General features: G+C 34.4%; 4 protein-coding genes across 7 annotated transcripts; 2 read left to right on the top strand and 2 right to left on the bottom strand.

The window, feature by feature from the left end:
• On the top strand, positions 70 to 3,157 carry LOC105166752. 3 transcript variants are annotated; one of them, XM_011086218.2, is made up of 3 exons: positions 70 to 224; positions 866 to 1,816; positions 2,338 to 3,157. In XM_011086218.2, exons 2-3 carry the CDS (start codon positions 966 to 968, stop codon positions 2,807 to 2,809), a joined length of 1,323 nt encoding a protein of 440 aa, XP_011084520.1. In that variant the 5' UTR covers positions 70 to 224; positions 866 to 965; the 3' UTR covers positions 2,810 to 3,157. The 3 variants fall into 3 exon arrangements, with proteins under 3 accessions (XP_011084520.1, XP_011084518.1, XP_011084519.1); XM_011086216.2 differs by having other exon boundaries at positions 2,335 to 3,157; XM_011086217.2 differs by having other exon boundaries at positions 73 to 224; positions 874 to 1,816; positions 2,335 to 3,157.
• LOC105166920 (protein RKD4) lies at positions 5,524 to 6,214 on the top strand. Its single transcript, XM_011086441.1, has 2 exons — positions 5,524 to 5,952; positions 6,062 to 6,214. Exons 1-2 carry the CDS (start codon positions 5,524 to 5,526, stop codon positions 6,212 to 6,214), a joined length of 582 nt encoding a protein of 193 aa, XP_011084743.1.
• LOC105166751 (uncharacterized protein At4g00950) lies at positions 8,489 to 10,146 on the bottom strand. Its single transcript, XM_020695524.1, has 2 exons — positions 9,411 to 10,146; positions 8,489 to 8,626 (listed from the first exon to the last, which is right to left on the bottom strand). The coding sequence occupies exons 1-2, from the start codon at positions 10,062 to 10,064 to the stop codon at positions 8,570 to 8,572; spliced, it is 711 nt and encodes a 236-aa protein (XP_020551183.1). The 5' UTR covers positions 10,065 to 10,146; the 3' UTR covers positions 8,489 to 8,569.
• On the bottom strand, positions 12,590 to 16,212 carry LOC105166750 (centrosomal protein of 112 kDa-like). Of its 2 annotated transcripts, XM_011086214.2 has the most exons (3): positions 15,601 to 16,212; positions 13,430 to 15,395; positions 12,590 to 13,217 (listed from the first exon to the last, which is right to left on the bottom strand). In XM_011086214.2, the coding sequence occupies exons 2-3, from the start codon at positions 15,371 to 15,373 to the stop codon at positions 12,873 to 12,875; spliced, it is 2,289 nt and encodes a 762-aa protein (XP_011084516.1). In that variant the 5' UTR covers positions 15,374 to 15,395; positions 15,601 to 16,212; the 3' UTR covers positions 12,590 to 12,872. The 2 variants fall into 2 exon arrangements, with proteins under 2 accessions (XP_011084516.1, XP_011084515.1); XM_011086213.2 differs by having other exon boundaries at positions 13,430 to 16,211.

Genomic DNA, 16,285 nt, shown 5'->3' with positions numbered 1-16,285 from the left:
CGTAGCTGAAAACGCGATTAGAAGTTTCTCATTTCTACAGGTAATGGGAACAGTCACACAAAGAAACAAAAGAAAAGGAGAAAAAAGGGGATAAAATCAAAACTGAACTGAAACTTCATTTGTAGCAGTTTCAATCCACACTTCCTTGACAAGGAACTTTTTTCGTTCCCAAACTTCTCCAATTCGACGACATGAAAATGAAAATAGGAAAGTAATCCGATCAGGTATATCTCGAATATTTGAATTCTATGCCTTTATAGCTAAAATTTGTATAATTTGTTCAAGTACGTATGATCTGTAACTGAATGTTGCTTATTTGTTCGGCTTAATAAATTTTAGATATAGTGCTGCGGATGATCGGTTTAGTTTTAGATATTACTATATGTTTACTGATTTTTGGAAATTTTGCTGATTTAAAGTTTTATGTGGATTCGCTTGCAGTATCAAGTTATAGATAGTTTTGCAGAAATAGTATAGATCTGCGCTTAATGATGACCTTTAAAAAAAAAAATTCTTTTAGTTATCCAGATTTTGCAGTAATAATAAGATTTTAGACAAAGTTAGAATACCAGAAAGCTACGTAATGAGTTGGTGCTGAATGAATCATTGAGTTAGTGGAGTTGAGTTGTATTGATAGTTTTTTTCCTGGTGAGTTTTGTTTAAGATCTTGGTATTAGCCTTTGTTTTTTCTTTATCTATTGCATATAGACGTACGAGAAGTGAATTCATGTTGCAAGTATCTCATAGTTGATAGTTATTTTCTGCCTTAAAATCTGAAAATTATGAACTTGACCTCATTATCTTTCAGTTTTGTGTGACGTGCCAGACCCTTTGTTACTCCACTGGGTTTAACATTTTTTGCCAGTTTTCCAGATCATATTTTCTATGACCTGATTGCTACCGCTGAGTAGGAGGATGATTTGAAGTAACTTGCTAACTATTACTTTCTGCTCGCTTGCGGCTCCATGTCTACGCTGAAATCAGACTCTGGTGGAAATTCTAGTGAGTCGGTAGATGGATCTTATAGTTTCTTCCGCGATCACAGACCTTGTAAAGGTAATTCTTCAACTCTGGGTTTGGGACGTGATGCAAAATGGTGGCTAGACCATCAAGGGCTTGGGAAAGACCAGCTAAATGTGTTGGATGCGGAGGTCACACTATTGGGCACTGGCTTTGTTGATGGAAATGCAAAAGCAAGTGGAGTATATCAACTCAGTGAGGAATGTTATTCTCCAAAAAATCATGGTGGTTTTTGTGCACATATGCCGTTAAAGCATTTTCATTCTCTAGGAAAAAATAACGGGGGTAGTTGGTTGCAAGAATTTGAATCTACAATTAAAGATGATTTACTCTCAGATGCCAATTTGATAGATTTGGACTCTTGCACTTGCCTGCTCCTTGAACGGCCTAAGAAGCTTTGTTCGGATATGGATTCAGAATGGATTGGACTAAAAAAGATTGAACCATGGTGGCATGCAGGTGATAAATATGATTCGGCATCCCTGGTTTCTCAGACATCATCTGGCCACATTAGAGATCATGATCATCCAGGAGTTGAATCCATGCATTCTGAGAAGGTTTCCGATAAATGTGTAAATTGCTTTGATCAATTTAAAGGACAATTTAGAGATAAAGAGAGAAAGCTTTTGCATGTGGCTGACTCTACTCAAGCAAATCTTGCTTCAGTTGAAGATACCGAATTCTCTTATATGGCTGATTGTACTGAGGGAAATCTTGCTTCATTAAGCATGGATAAATCACTGGGTAAACAAGGACTAATGGAGCCCATTCTGCAAGACCCTGAGGGAACTTTCAGGTATTGCTCTAATTAGGAGTTTGCATTTCACGTGATAGTTTAAGCATGTTTTACTTCATTAGGAATTATAATAAACCATTAAAATGATGCTCCAGAAATTGATTTCAATTTTCATCTTCTGATGGGAAATACTTGGAAGTGGGAGTTTCAAGCTTCAGTAAAGGCAATTCTTCTGAGGATTCATAAGTAAACATTTGATACTGTGAGTCAGGCTCAGGCGTGCTGTAGATCTTGTTCCTTTTGACTGGTGACATTGATAGAATTGCAGTACTGTCCTAGTGGTCCTAGACATGATGACATACATTACTTTGGGTAAATTCTAGAAATATCCAGCACACGAGGACTAAACATTTCTGCTTTTTAAATGAAATAAAAGATCACAAACTTCTTCTTGTGCAGAACTGATAAGAGTGCTATGTACATGCTTGTTTGTGATAGTTGACAAATTGTAGTTTGTATTTAGCTGTTAACTTCACCTGATCAAAGTCACGCACAAACCGTACATCCTCTACTTTCAGCAGCAGCGACAGTTGTAATACGGCCAAAGTGGATTCATCATATAGCCAGAAACCAAGAAGTGGTGATCTTAGCAGAACCGAGTTGTTAGAAGCGCTCTGCCACTCTCAAACACGTGCAAGAAAGGCTGAGAAGTTGGCACAGGAAGCCTGTGATGAGAAGGATCACGTCATCAATCTCTTTTTCCAGCAGGCGTCGTGCCTCTTTGCTTATAGGCAGTGGCTCCGCATGCTGCAGCTAGAGACATTATGCCTTCATCTTAGGAGCAGAGATCAGCTCACTTCTTTTACCCCTCCAGCTATCCGAAGCAAAAATATGACTATAAGGAGGAACCGAGCTAGGGGCCCGAAAAAGAAGCTGGGCAAACACAGATGTCATATAAACAAATACGCCATTGCTTTTGCAGTAGGCTTGAGTCTTGCTGGTGCTGGCTTCCTAGTTGGTTGGACCATTGGTTGGCTTTTCCCTGCTTTCTAGACCTAAATATATATGTATATATATACATATATGTCTATACGTCTATATATGTATCTTACATACACCTGGTGTGAAAACACGATTAGGTGTGGATCACGACATGTGGATAAAATATAGGTTTCATTGTTGAAGTGGCCTAATCCTTACCACTTTGTGTCTCATGCTCGGTGGATATAAGAATGAACTAGTATGTAGAAGTTGGCTACAAAATTGGTGTTTGCTTCCCAGGTCGGTAGTTCTCATGTTCTGTACATATACTTGCAGTTAGTCTTCTAGTGCGTGTAAGTTTGTGGAATGTGGTGTGTAAATGTACAATTTTTGTAATATATGAATAATTTGTAAGTTGTAGCAGTTTGTGTCGCTTTGTTCTGTTGAAAATACCAATTACTCATATTAATCGTTGTATAGCATCTACAATGACATATGATTACTCAAGATACTATATTATAATTGAAAGAAAATGGCATTACATCCTATGTTAAATGCTGACCAAAAAGGATAAAAAAGAAAAGAAATTAAGAAAATAATTAAGAAAGGCTTCCAAATTTGTGATTAATTATTCCCACGTACATATATATATATATTTTGAATAAATCAATTTCATGATTCGGGTATTGGCAATTATAACAATTAATATACTAACTAATAATATCAAATAATATAGTATTCAAATTTGGATGGAGTTTTGAACTCATAACTTTATGGGATAATTACATTTATATCTCATGATTTATGATTTGTCTATAAAAGATCATCCTTACTTTTTGCATGATTACTAAAATCATCCCTAATAGACAAAAAGTAAGGATAATTTGTATAATAATATTCATATTTTTAAGAATGTCTATATAATTTTTCGAAAGTAGAAATAATTTATACAAATAATATTGCATTTTTGAGTGGACATATAATTATTCAAAAATTAAAAATAATTTATATAAATAAATTATAAATCAGTGTAAATATAATTATTCCTAAGTTGAATGTCGGGGTTGGGCTTCGGCCTAGCCCCAAGTGAGAATGGTGTAGAAATTTAGGTGCGGGTTTTAAAGGGTAAATACCACGTTTTGACTGATTAATACCGGTAATAATGATGGCTACGAAATCCCAAAAATCCAGACTGTACACTCTACAATGTTACCCTATTTTCACTATCACTGATATTGATTACTTTTCCCAGTAATCTATATTTTTTCATGGTCTCCGATATTTTTGGAACTGTATGTATTGCATCAATCATCAAAGTTTGCGTTTGGTCGTCCCATTTTATTACTGGTGTTGCCTTAAATTTATGTTAATTGTACCTATCATATTTACAATAAGTAAAACTTGCATCAACTGTTTTTTTATTTTTTTTCTTCTTTAACAAAAACGTGATTGCTATTACATCAATATTAATAAACTGACTATAAATATATTGATTTAATTAATAACTTTATAGTATAATAAATTGATATTACAACAAATTCATATTAAATATGACAAACACCTACAAATTTGATGGGGCTCGAACCCATAACCTACAACTTATTTATGGGAATATGATTTGAAAAATATAATATCACAAATATATATATATAGCATTTGATGATGAGTTAAATAGGGTAACATGCTATTTCTTTTATATAGTAATTAAACAAAAATCAAATTACATATGTGTAAATTAAATCTCAATTCATTCTTCTAAATGTACCTTGTTTTTCCATCACTTTGACCATTATGTAAATTTTAGCACTATATCTACGTACTTATACTAAAAATGCAAATTCAACAAAGTAGATAAAAAAATATATATATTAATTTTTACACTGATAATCGAAAAATATCGTCGTGTCACCCTGAAATTTAATGTATGATTAATTAGTTCAGTTACCCAAAATAATATATAATAATAAAAATAAAAATTGTAAAAAGATGGGGGTGGCGTGTGTAAAATTGGAAAATGAAGGTGGAGATGTATCTATGATGATTAAGAACATAATTAATAAAACCAAATATATATATATATAGGTACATGAATGATTTTAGTGATTGGTAATTGTTATCAATTAATACACCATATTAATTAAGTGTCCTCCATCATCATTATAATTATCGTAACTCCCATAATCGTGTGCACCAACTTCAATCCCTTTCTTAATTCTTCACATTAATTATTATTTAATCTCTTGTTTATATATAATAATACCCACAATCCAATTCCCCATTTCCTCATCCTCCCTTTCCAAAAATTACTCTGTTTTTTTTTTTTTTTAATAATTTTTCCCTTTTCATGTGGATATGGTTTCCACAGCTGCACTCAAGTTGGAGAATCACCACCAAGATGATTGCTTCTTCTTTGGAGAACCAATTCCCTTTGGGTAATTAATCAAATTTGCTAATTCTTGATTTTTTTTTCCTATTTATATTTTTGGGGGTTTTGTGTTCGGACATGGGTTGAGTTCATTTATAGTTGCTGATCAGATATATATATATATATATTGAAACGTACGTATGAAATTCGAGTGGATTATATGTGGGCCCCACATAATTCTGTTGTTGTGAATGAGTTGGAATATGAGTTTTGTACAAAGAAATGTATGTACTTATATCATTACTAAGAATGAGTTTTTTGTTTCTTGTGACTAATTATTTTTGTTAGAACATGGGAGCAACAACTGGAGGGCTACAATTTAGGTCTACCTAGTTTGCTCGAATTCGAACCATTTCCATTGATGGGTATGATTACTCCCCATGATGATCTGAATGATGTTGGAGAGATTTTTGGAGAGTTGGGATTGTGGGATTTCGACCAACCCTCGTTCAACAATCATATCAGCATTACCAACTCTAATTCGGACATCAAGAATCATGTTCTCATGAACAACAATGACAGTACTCATCATACTAAAATGACATACAGTTCTAGTTCAGGAACAACTATGACCGATACCAATATGGAGTTTAGAAGAAGCGGAAGGCACAAATCATCTGGTCTGAAACTAGAAGAAATTCAAAAGTACTTCGACGTTCCAATAACAGTGGCTGCAAGAGAACTGAACGTCGGGCTAACGGTCCTCAAGAAACGATGCAGAGAGCTTAACATCACGCGATGGCCTCATCGTAAGATCAAGAGCTTGAAGTCCCTTATCCATAACGTTAAGGTATATAATTAGCGTTTCCTGAATTAAACCCTATAGTCGTACCCAAAATATATATATATATATATATAAATAAAAATATTAATGAAAATTTGATGATATATATATATAGGAATTGGGATTGACAAATGAGATAGAGATGCTGGAGGAGCACAAGAGGATGGTGGAGAAAATACCAGAAATGGAGCTGACTGAAAGAACCAAGAAGTTGAGACAAGCTTGCTTCAAGGCTAATTACAAGAAGAGAAGGTCCCTTCATCCTTAATTTTTACAAATATTTGTTCTTCAGATGATGTATTCATTGATGGGACAAATTAAATAGAATGTCTTGTTCTATATATAATATTTTCTTTCCTAAATTAATTATATATGTCCATTTGGGGTTTCTTTCCTAAATTAATTATATATGTCCATTTGGGGTCAAAGTGAAAATATTAATTATATATGTCCATTTGGGGTCAAAGTGAAAATATTAATTATATATGTCCATTTGGGGGGGCAGATCCATAGCTTTTTACAGGTAAAGTGTAATTCATGTACCCTCTATATATCTGAACAGCATATTCTGTATAACATTTATTAGGATTATAAATTATTTATAGCATATTCAATGCTCTAAGCCTCTCCTTCGCTCTCCATCTCATTTCTCATTTTTTACATAATTATTTGTTTTTTTTTTTGGCCAAATCATCTCCGTAAATAAAATAAAATAAAATTAAATTATCATATCATCAAATTCATCAAAAGCCTCAATTTAAATATTATTATAACTGATGACATAAAATTTTTTCAGCGAAATTAGCTGGAAAGGACTCGAATTGCTATTTCCTAACTTACGGTAATCTGCTGAATCTAAATATTTATTTTTTTTTGACACTTTTCTTGTCTGCAATCCCATTTGCTTTAGATTACATCAATGGCCTCCAAACTTAGGTCTAATTACACAAGCAGACCTTCTCTTTATAAAATTAAAAGTACATCTCCTAAATTTAGTTGTATTTGTAATTTTATAAAAAAAACAGAAATGTTTCTATAATTACATTATCATTGAGGAGTGTTGATATAAATTTACTCTTGAATTTGTTTCGATACTTTTTTTTTCTGTGAAGGGAATTTGTTTCGATACTTTCTCGTATGTGCTCTTGAACTTTTATTTTTTGACATTTTTTGAGGGGATAGTTTAATAATTAAAAGCTCAATATTTCATAATTTATGTGTTCCGTATAAAATTTATTGAAAGCGTGGGTGAATGGAGTTGATAAATATATATATATATATATATTAAATAGATGAATATAATTATGATTGGTGGTTGGTGTGAGTAATTGGTCTATGTTGTAGGTCCATTATTTTTTATCGTGACCAATTCGCAATTCATTGATGATGCATCTACCTATATGTCCCACAATGTTTATTGTTTTTTTTTAAAAAAAAAATATTGGGTTTTAAAATTTTTCATTACGATTAATTATCATAATAAAAACTTAAAAATAATGCTGATTAACTACAATTGCACAATAATTATTAGCTAATATTTCTGTAAGTACAACAAAGATTAGCAAAGGCTTTGATCATAGGTAAAACCCTGACGCGTATTAATTAATCATGGTCAGAATTTAAATTTTCACATCAATTTTATTTGACTATAGTATATAGTATTGATTGGTTATGATTATGAATCATACTGATTGTTTATTGTTAGTAATATATTAATTTAATCAATACATCAATATGACTCATTAAGATCAGTAAACAAATTACATCAACTCAACCATAGATCATCAGTATGTCTAAAAATAAACAAATTACAATAACTCACATAAATTAAGACATCCAATGGAATTCAAATTCATGACCACAGTTTTATTTATAGGACCCCAACTTTAATCTTAACCACTAAGTTAAAACTTTATTGATAAATTACGATGATTTATAGTATAAAAAATAATTGTATCTGTTTTTTCCTCCAAAAAGTGATAAATTTGAAGGTACATATATAGTATAGTGGTTGAATAATTGAAGAGAAATGAAAGGACAATGAAGATCCCTAGTTGAATAATCGCAACACCCAAAAATCACTAGTCAAATATGCAGTACTGTAATTATTACAACGTATTTTTTTGTTAAAAAAATAAAAAATAAAAAGTAGTAATGAAATAATAATGCATCATATATATATATATATGTATAGCTACTCCTTTTACCAAATAATATTTCATGTGAAAATAATTACTAGATCACCAACTTTGGTACTACATACTCAACATAGAAAGCAATAGCTAACCATCTCACTTAATTATCAGCTACCCATTCCCATACTAATTAAATTAAATAAATAATTGCTTTATTTCCATATATATATATGATCTTTTTTTTTTGGTTTAATAAATGACATAATCTCTTTTTTTTTTATTTAAAATGATTAAAATAGAACTACATACCATATATAACTCATTTGAACTAATTACAAAATAAGTAAAAATTCTACATATAATTCAAAGTAATAAAATGCTAATTAATATGTGATGATGTTTTTTGCAAGTCCGTGACTGAAAATTCAATCCGAGGGAGGTTGATATTTTCAGGTACGGACGTTTTCATATATATATATATATACTAATTAATCACGACTACGCCTCCATGGGACCGCTTGCTTCAAGCTGGCATAAATGTCACCCTGCCATAAACATAAATTCATTTAAATAGACACCCAAATGGCCTTAAATTCACACAGTTACACGTCACAATGTGTGTGAAAATATTGAAGAAGCAAATTGTATTTTCAGATTAAGTTCAAATTTAGTAAACATAAATTAATTAATAACCTAAGACTTTTATTTGAAAAGTTGTAATTATAGTCCTGTAAATTTGGGTCGATTGGTAATTTTAGTTATTTTTCAATCTATTTTGACAAATTTCTTTCTGTAATTTTAAAAATTTCGCACATTAAGGATAAAAATGCTCGAAATTTGTTAAAATGATCATAAAAGTTTATGTTGTCCTCATCGTGCGAAATCTTAAAATTACAGGATAAATTTGTTAATTAGTACAAAACTGAAATGTCATCCACGTATTTACAAGACTAAAATTATATTTTTTTCACTTTTATAATCTTTAGAGTATGAACTAATTAACGAATTTAAAATTCATATTTAGAAAATTCTAACCCAGTTCAGATTTGATCGAACCTAAATTATATAACAAGTATAACACACTTACGGAATATAGTTCGGAAAAAATAAGCAATAGCATGGCAAATGTATTATATTTATACTGTGATTGGTTTGATTCGATTAAACCTGATTTAAATAAAAAATATTCTTAATATTTAATCAACTAAATTACATATAGTAGAAAAATATTCAAATAGAATTTGTACCAAAAAAACATCTAAAAGTTTGGAAAAAATATAGAAAAAGTAAAGTTAAATTAAATAAAAGTTAAAATTAGAGGAAACTGACCCACAGGTTGGAGTTGATGCTGAAGAAGCTCCTCTTCCTTCCAACCCTTGTGATCCTGTCACTCTCAAAAATATCACCTAGTGAACGTGAAAAGTCCAGTTTGCCCTTACTAAACTTTTCCTCGTCCTTGAAGCTCCCCCACCTCCCAGACCCGAAGTTCCTCTTACTGCTCCTCTTTGCGGGCCTCAGCCCTTCCTCGCGGCCCGAAACAAGCCCTTTTCGGAAAGAAAAAGTGCATGCAAGGGACAAAGACCGGCCCACGTACGGCCCACCCAGCACCGTCGTCGGCGAGGGCATAATGGTAATCTTGGACTCGTCATGCAACAATCTCGGGGGCAGGTCCAAGCACCGGGCCGCTGCTTTGTTCTTGGAGGATGGTGGCGTGGTCGAGGATGGCGGCGTCTCCACCGCCGTCCCCCCGGTGGCTCTAGGCTTTCCGGGCACCTCCTCCCAATGGAACGGAACCGAAACGGACGGCCGGAGCGGCGGCGTTTGCATGAGGGGCGGCGGCTCTCTTGGCTTGCAGTAGGGGAGTTTGGACAGAGTTAGTTTGGGTGTTGAGTTTGGTTCGTAGCAATCGTCTACTTCGAAGCCCATTGTAACGAGCTGATCAGTTCGTTCTACGCTTTTTGTTGCAGTGGGAGATGTATACATACATGCTTCTGTATATATCGATTGGGGGGTGGGGTGGGGGTAGTTAATAGTAGTTGGACATGAAAAGGCTCCTGGGTTCAACTCTTCACGAGTAAAGAAGTGGGGAGTAACGGATAGTCCAAGTGTCCATCTTTTTAGTGATGCTTAAATGACTATAATGACCTTTAAATATATATACATACACACATATTTAATTATTTGGTCAATTTGAGTAAATGGACATTCAACGGTGATGGTTGGAGGGAAGATGAAATAGTTTAATTCAGACCGTTGATATCATGTGCGCGCAAAAATAAAACGTATGAATTAAAGGGGATTTTCAAGACTTAATTAAGATGATATAAATACTTAACTAGTTAATTTATTAATTGATTATTTTGTGGGAAAAAAAAGTTTGTCTTATTGGGCCAAAATTTTATTAAAATAAAATATGAGTATTTGTCGAGAATTTTAATAGTGTATAAAATTTGATCGAATCAAAATTAATTTTTAACATAATACAATTTATTTTTATGTTGAATTCTACTAAAGTTTTATACGCATCAATATAAATCATCTGATAAAATTATATTTTTCGTCTCATAAAAATAAGGGTTTAATACTTTTGGTTTTTATGTGATATTTTTTAAAGATTTAAAAATTAGACTTTTTCAAAACGTTTAGTACCACGACCCAATTGTCGTCAAATAATAGATGAAAAAATCACGTGACCCTGATGTTGGAACTAAAAGTGCAGACATCCATGTCTTATGGGATGAAGAAATCCATTTTTGTAAACCTAGTCATTATTCATTATCTTTTTCTTTCATTTTTCATTAATTTTCTTACATTTCGATCAAGCTTAAATAAGGTCTAGATATTATGGCTTTTGTAAATTAATTTATCTTTTAATCATGATACATAGATCAATATTGTTTATAATTCACCAAGTTGCAATTATTATTTTATAATTAAATAAAAAATGTATTTCGTTTGATGATTTAAATAAAAAGGAATAAGGCAATTAACGACACGAAATTTTGTATATCCACAAGATATGAGGTCTACACTTTGGTCCCAACATAGCGGCCACGTGATTTTGCCATTTATTGTTTTATGAAAGCTGGGTGTGGGACTAAATGTGTTGAAAAACAATTCAATTTTATGATCATTTTAGAATTTGTATAAAGCGACGGATTAAAGTGTAGATCCCTTGTCCTGTGGACGAAAATGACCATTTTGCCCAATCTTTCAATCATTAAATACTGACGTTTATCCAATGTCAGACTATCATATTATTAAATTCGTCGGAAGCCTCATTTTAAGTGTTGACATGACTGAGATGACGTGAAATTATCTGTCTGAATCGATCGAAAAAGATTAAAATTATCATAATTTTAAAATTATAATACCAAATTATAAATTTTAATTTAAAAAGAACCAAAATTGTCGCCCCTCTTAACTTATAAAACTAAAATTACAGTTTTGCCTAAAGGCATGCATCACAGATAGGGAACATACATATAATTGAGATCTGATGAGGAAGTGATTAAAGATGAAGGGCTGATCACATTCTCATCCATCACAACTTGCTGTGGATGGCCACATCTCATCTTAATTGCTTCCAGAGAATTTCTTCTCATTCCGCATTCATTTCTCATCCACAACAGTGATAGCTGCGGATGTGCATGACATCTCATTCATGATGACTCATCATGCATGTGTATGAATATGGATGTTATGCGTGTATACAGAGCATGATGTATGCGTGCATGCACAACATAACTCTTCATAATTGATAAGGCAGCATTTACACCGTTCGATGTCTTCGATCATCGATCAATTTATCATGGTCAAGTCATCATACACATCTTAATGCATCATGTCTTACTTACGTGGAATGTGGATGATAGGTTGTCTTCTATGTAATCAAGAAAATTAATTAATCAATGTATACGTAATTAGTTGGCTCAAAAAAAGGATTCGATAAAATATTTATTTATTAATTCAACAACATCGCCACATCATAGAAGAAAAAAATTGCAATAAGGGAAACAAAGTCCATGGATCACTAATCAACTAATGAAGTTGGGTTGCGCATGGATTTGAAATGTTTCAAGTCGAGTACCTTGAGAATACGCATCAAGGGTTCTATTGAAACTTGCACTTAAATTACATAAATATTCTATATTTGTCGTCGATGAAACATGACACACATCGTATGGTTGCATGTCAATCAACCTTTATCATTAAACTACATCACATGAGACACTCCACTAGAACTCACATTCACCTCAGAAATGGATGAAATCGGAGGTTAAGCCGACAGGCGGAGCAGATGGCAGCCACTCGTTCATCTCTGACCAGTGGATTATACTGTGATGAACATGTGAAGTTGTTCATCATTAGTTAGTGATCCTCTGAAAATGCAAAAAGCTATCATTATCTAATGATCCAAGAGTGAACTATAAGCAGTTGATCACTTCTTGATGGTGATGGAATGTGTTCATACATTAATGCAGCCACTAAATTAAGTTGGTGAGCATGGCTTACAACAGATTGAATGGCTATTAATTGAGAAAAAAGCACCTTGACAGCTTATTCATAAGCTCGCCGAGTTCGTTTTCCCTCAGCTTCGGCAGGTTTTTGAACATGCTTGTTCATTGTAATCTTGATAATAGGAAGAATGGTTTTCAACATGTAGCTCAAATAAGCTGAATAATCTCGAAAAAGTTTGAACTGAGTAGAGATACTATACAGATTAGCTACAGATTCTCTACATTGGTTTCGAAATTAAGATAGACCTCAAAGTCATTTCTCTTGGTCTCATTACTTTTGAGATGTATGGAAACCATCAAACGCTAAGGTTCCTTCAAGATCTCCAATGAGTCGGGATATCCGAACTTCAAGGCCCCTCTGAACTTCTCGGAAAAGGGTTTTGATAATATCAGCATATCGCTTCATGTCGAAGCTTTCAGGCTTTTCAATATCTTCCGCATTCTCAAGAAAGCCAGAGACGATCTTAGCTTGAACTTCTATTAGTTTTTGCCCTGTTGCAACTATGTATCTCTGAAGTTGGAAGGTTTCTTCAAGAAATTGCTCCAGCCTTTTGGTTCCATCCTCTGGCCTGGCAATGGTTGAACCTCCACAGTTCGAATTCAGGTTGTTCCCGTGCTGCAGTTTCATGCAACAGCAAGGATAAGTGGGCTCTAAAGTGATAGCCATATACATGACAAAAATCAATCAAGAATTTGATGTTCTGTCAGGATTTACTCAATTTGCATTTGCAATGAATGCCTAAAGAATTTGGAATAAAGTTCTACGTAAAATTTACTAGATCGACAGGTAAAGTGTGCTTGATTTATCTATGTTGAATCGAATCATACCATTCTCTTGCAAAGATCATCGATTTTCCCCTGGAGATTTTGGTATCGGTCAACTTGTTTGTTCAGGATTGACATAGCTGCATTGAATCCCTTCCATCCGCAATATGGATTGTTTTGGTCATTGTCCTCACAGTTTTCTTTCTTTCCTGTTAGCCTCTCGAGCAAGAGCAGTTGCTGCTTAAGTCTCTTGATCTTGTAAGAGATGCCAAGGGCATGAACATCCATCGTCCAAGTAGAATTACTTCTCTTGCCTGAGGTTGCTGTTTCAGCATTTACAACACCTTCTAAGTCGATACTTTCCTGCTCAAGAGGTCCCGTATCTGAGGCACAAACTTTCCCTTCTTTTATCTCCTTATTTGGAGATTCAAGTGTCAAAACAATATCATGGAGCTGCTCGTTAGCTGACCTTCCGTCTACATTGTCATTCTCTACTTCTTGAGAAACTTCCTCAGCTATTACCTTCTTTTCGAGCTTTTTACGCCCTGATTTTCTTTTAATGACCTTGACTTTCGACCAAACTGCATCAGGGCCTACAGATGCATCTTGTCGGGAAGGGTTGAAGTTCTGTTTCTGCTGATTTGGAGAACTTGAATCCAATACCAACTGCTCTTTTAATGAATGTAATTCTGCTTCACGGTCTAAAAGCATGCCCTCCAATTTCATGTTTTTCTGCCTGAGCTGTGCAATTTCATGATTAAGCCCTTCAATATGCGATTGAAACCTCTTAGATTCAAGTTCCATGCTCATCAAACGCCAACGAAAAGCTTCCAACTTTTCGTCTTTGACTCTCAGTTGCTCCGCAAAAGCATCAATCTCCAGATGATGCCTTTGCTCGATTTCTTGGGAAAAAACTTCAAGCCCTTTCCTAATCTCCAGTTGTTCGTTCTCAAGAGGGTAGCCATTGGCATGCAGCATTTTACCACCCAAGAATGCATCCTGCTTTGCCCTTACATGCTTAGACAACATACTTCTTGATGAATGTTTTTCATGTTTAGACTCAGAAACCGCCTTCCACCTAGCTGTTTCTAGCTCAGCTTGCTTTCTCTTTGCCTTGGACAATTTCACCTCCTTTAGAAGCATTTCTTTCTCGGACGTATCTAACTTAGATTTCCTCAGCATAGCTGACAAGATCTGGTCTTTCTGTTCCAAATCCTTATGTATTTTAACAAGCTCTATAGAGAGCCTTTGGTTCACCAAAACCAACTCCTCCTTCTGCTCCAACACCAAATCGAGCTCTTCCTTTGTTGCCTCAAGTTGCCTAACAGCCCGGCCCATCTCCGCTTCAAGCTGGCGCTGGTTAGAAACGAGCTCAATGAACGCCGTCTTATGCTTGGAAATCTCACTAGAATGCCTTTGGGCTTCACTCTTCACAGTTTCGGTCAACTCCTCAGCCAGAGTTTCTGCTTTCTGCAGCTTCTCCTCAGTTTCCTGTCTCGTCCTCTCCCCTTCCTCAATCAATTCATCCTTCGACTGCAAAATAACTTCAGTTTCCTTCAACTTTTCACCCAATTCAGCAATAGTTTTTTCTTTCTTCATCTCAAGAACTCTCAAGTCATTCATCAGAGCACCAATTTGCTGTCTGAGCTTCTTCCTCTCATCAAACCAGCTCTGTTCTCTGGCTGCAAACATGCTCACAACTCTCTCATTGGCCTTTGCATCTTCACTTCTTATTCTCTTCAGTTCCCCTATCTCTTTTTGTGCCATTTTAAGCTTGTGGAGAAGCTCAAATCTTTCACTATTGGCAACCTCCTTCTGAACTCTCCAAACAAGCAATCCCAACAGATGAGCACTTCCCTTTAGCATTCTATTTCTTATTTCTGACCATTTCTCATCACAGATTTCAGGCTCTGGCAAGAGCCTGAGAGCAAAAAATGCACAAGAAACACCAAAAAACATTGGGTACAAGCTATCAATATCCTCCTCAAATACACCCTTTTCATCCATCTCTCAGTTACAACATCAGCCTCTTGAATTCAAAAAAGGAACATAAATTAAATATAAATACCAAGAATTCCTTAAAGATCAGTCAAACCCCAGAACTTGAAAAACATGATGCACTGCAGAAATGCTCATTTATGAACATTGGGAAGAAAAGGGCAGACTGTGAAAGGTTTCTTGAACTAAATTACAGAACTTTTAAACACACAAGTGTATGAAAAAAGCAAACTTACCACAACAGGGTGTTAAATTTTCTTCAATCACCACCACATACACACACTTGTCGGGGAATCAATACATGCTAAAACAAGAACCCTTTATGGGAACTAATTCAGCTTAAAGCAACAATTAATCTTTCTTTCTTACTTTCGCTTCAAGAAATGAAACCAAGCACCCAAAAAAGCCCACTGGAAAAGCTGGTGATATCTGCTGGTGGCTGAAGTGATCCTGTGTAAAAAACGTCAGACACCACCAAAAGCATGGACTTTTACACGTAGGAATTCTGAGGCAAAATCATCAGTTTAAGTGTACTGTTCAAGAAAAAACCAATGGCAGCAACATAATATTGCTTTTTTCCCCTGGTTTTCAGTGCCAATCTCTCTCTTTTTCTGCCCTTTTTTCTCCTTCAGTTTCTGGTCCTGAATGTGAGGGGCAAATGGGGCTGGATTCCTGGGAAATGTTGTCACCATTGATGCTCAGAAAATTGAGGTATAAACCCTATAAAATAATGTCACATCTCCATCAAAGTATCATAGTATAATGTATTTGTACTCTTTCCAGGTTGGTTTGGTTGTCCATCTCTTTCTGCAAATAGCCCCACAACAACATGGATGAAAAATAACAATGGCATTGCCATACTTATAACATGAGGCACCAAATATGAGCTTCAATAGTACTTTTTTGCGCAATGAATTTTCT

Source organism: Sesamum indicum, linkage group LG7 (genome assembly GCF_000512975.1).
Source record: "Sesamum indicum cultivar Zhongzhi No. 13 linkage group LG7, S_indicum_v1.0, whole genome shotgun sequence".
Taxonomy (NCBI): Eukaryota; Viridiplantae; Streptophyta; class Magnoliopsida; order Lamiales; family Pedaliaceae; genus Sesamum; species Sesamum indicum.
The sequence above is the reverse complement of the archived record's forward strand: the minus strand, read 5'-3'. Positions and strand labels throughout refer to the sequence as shown.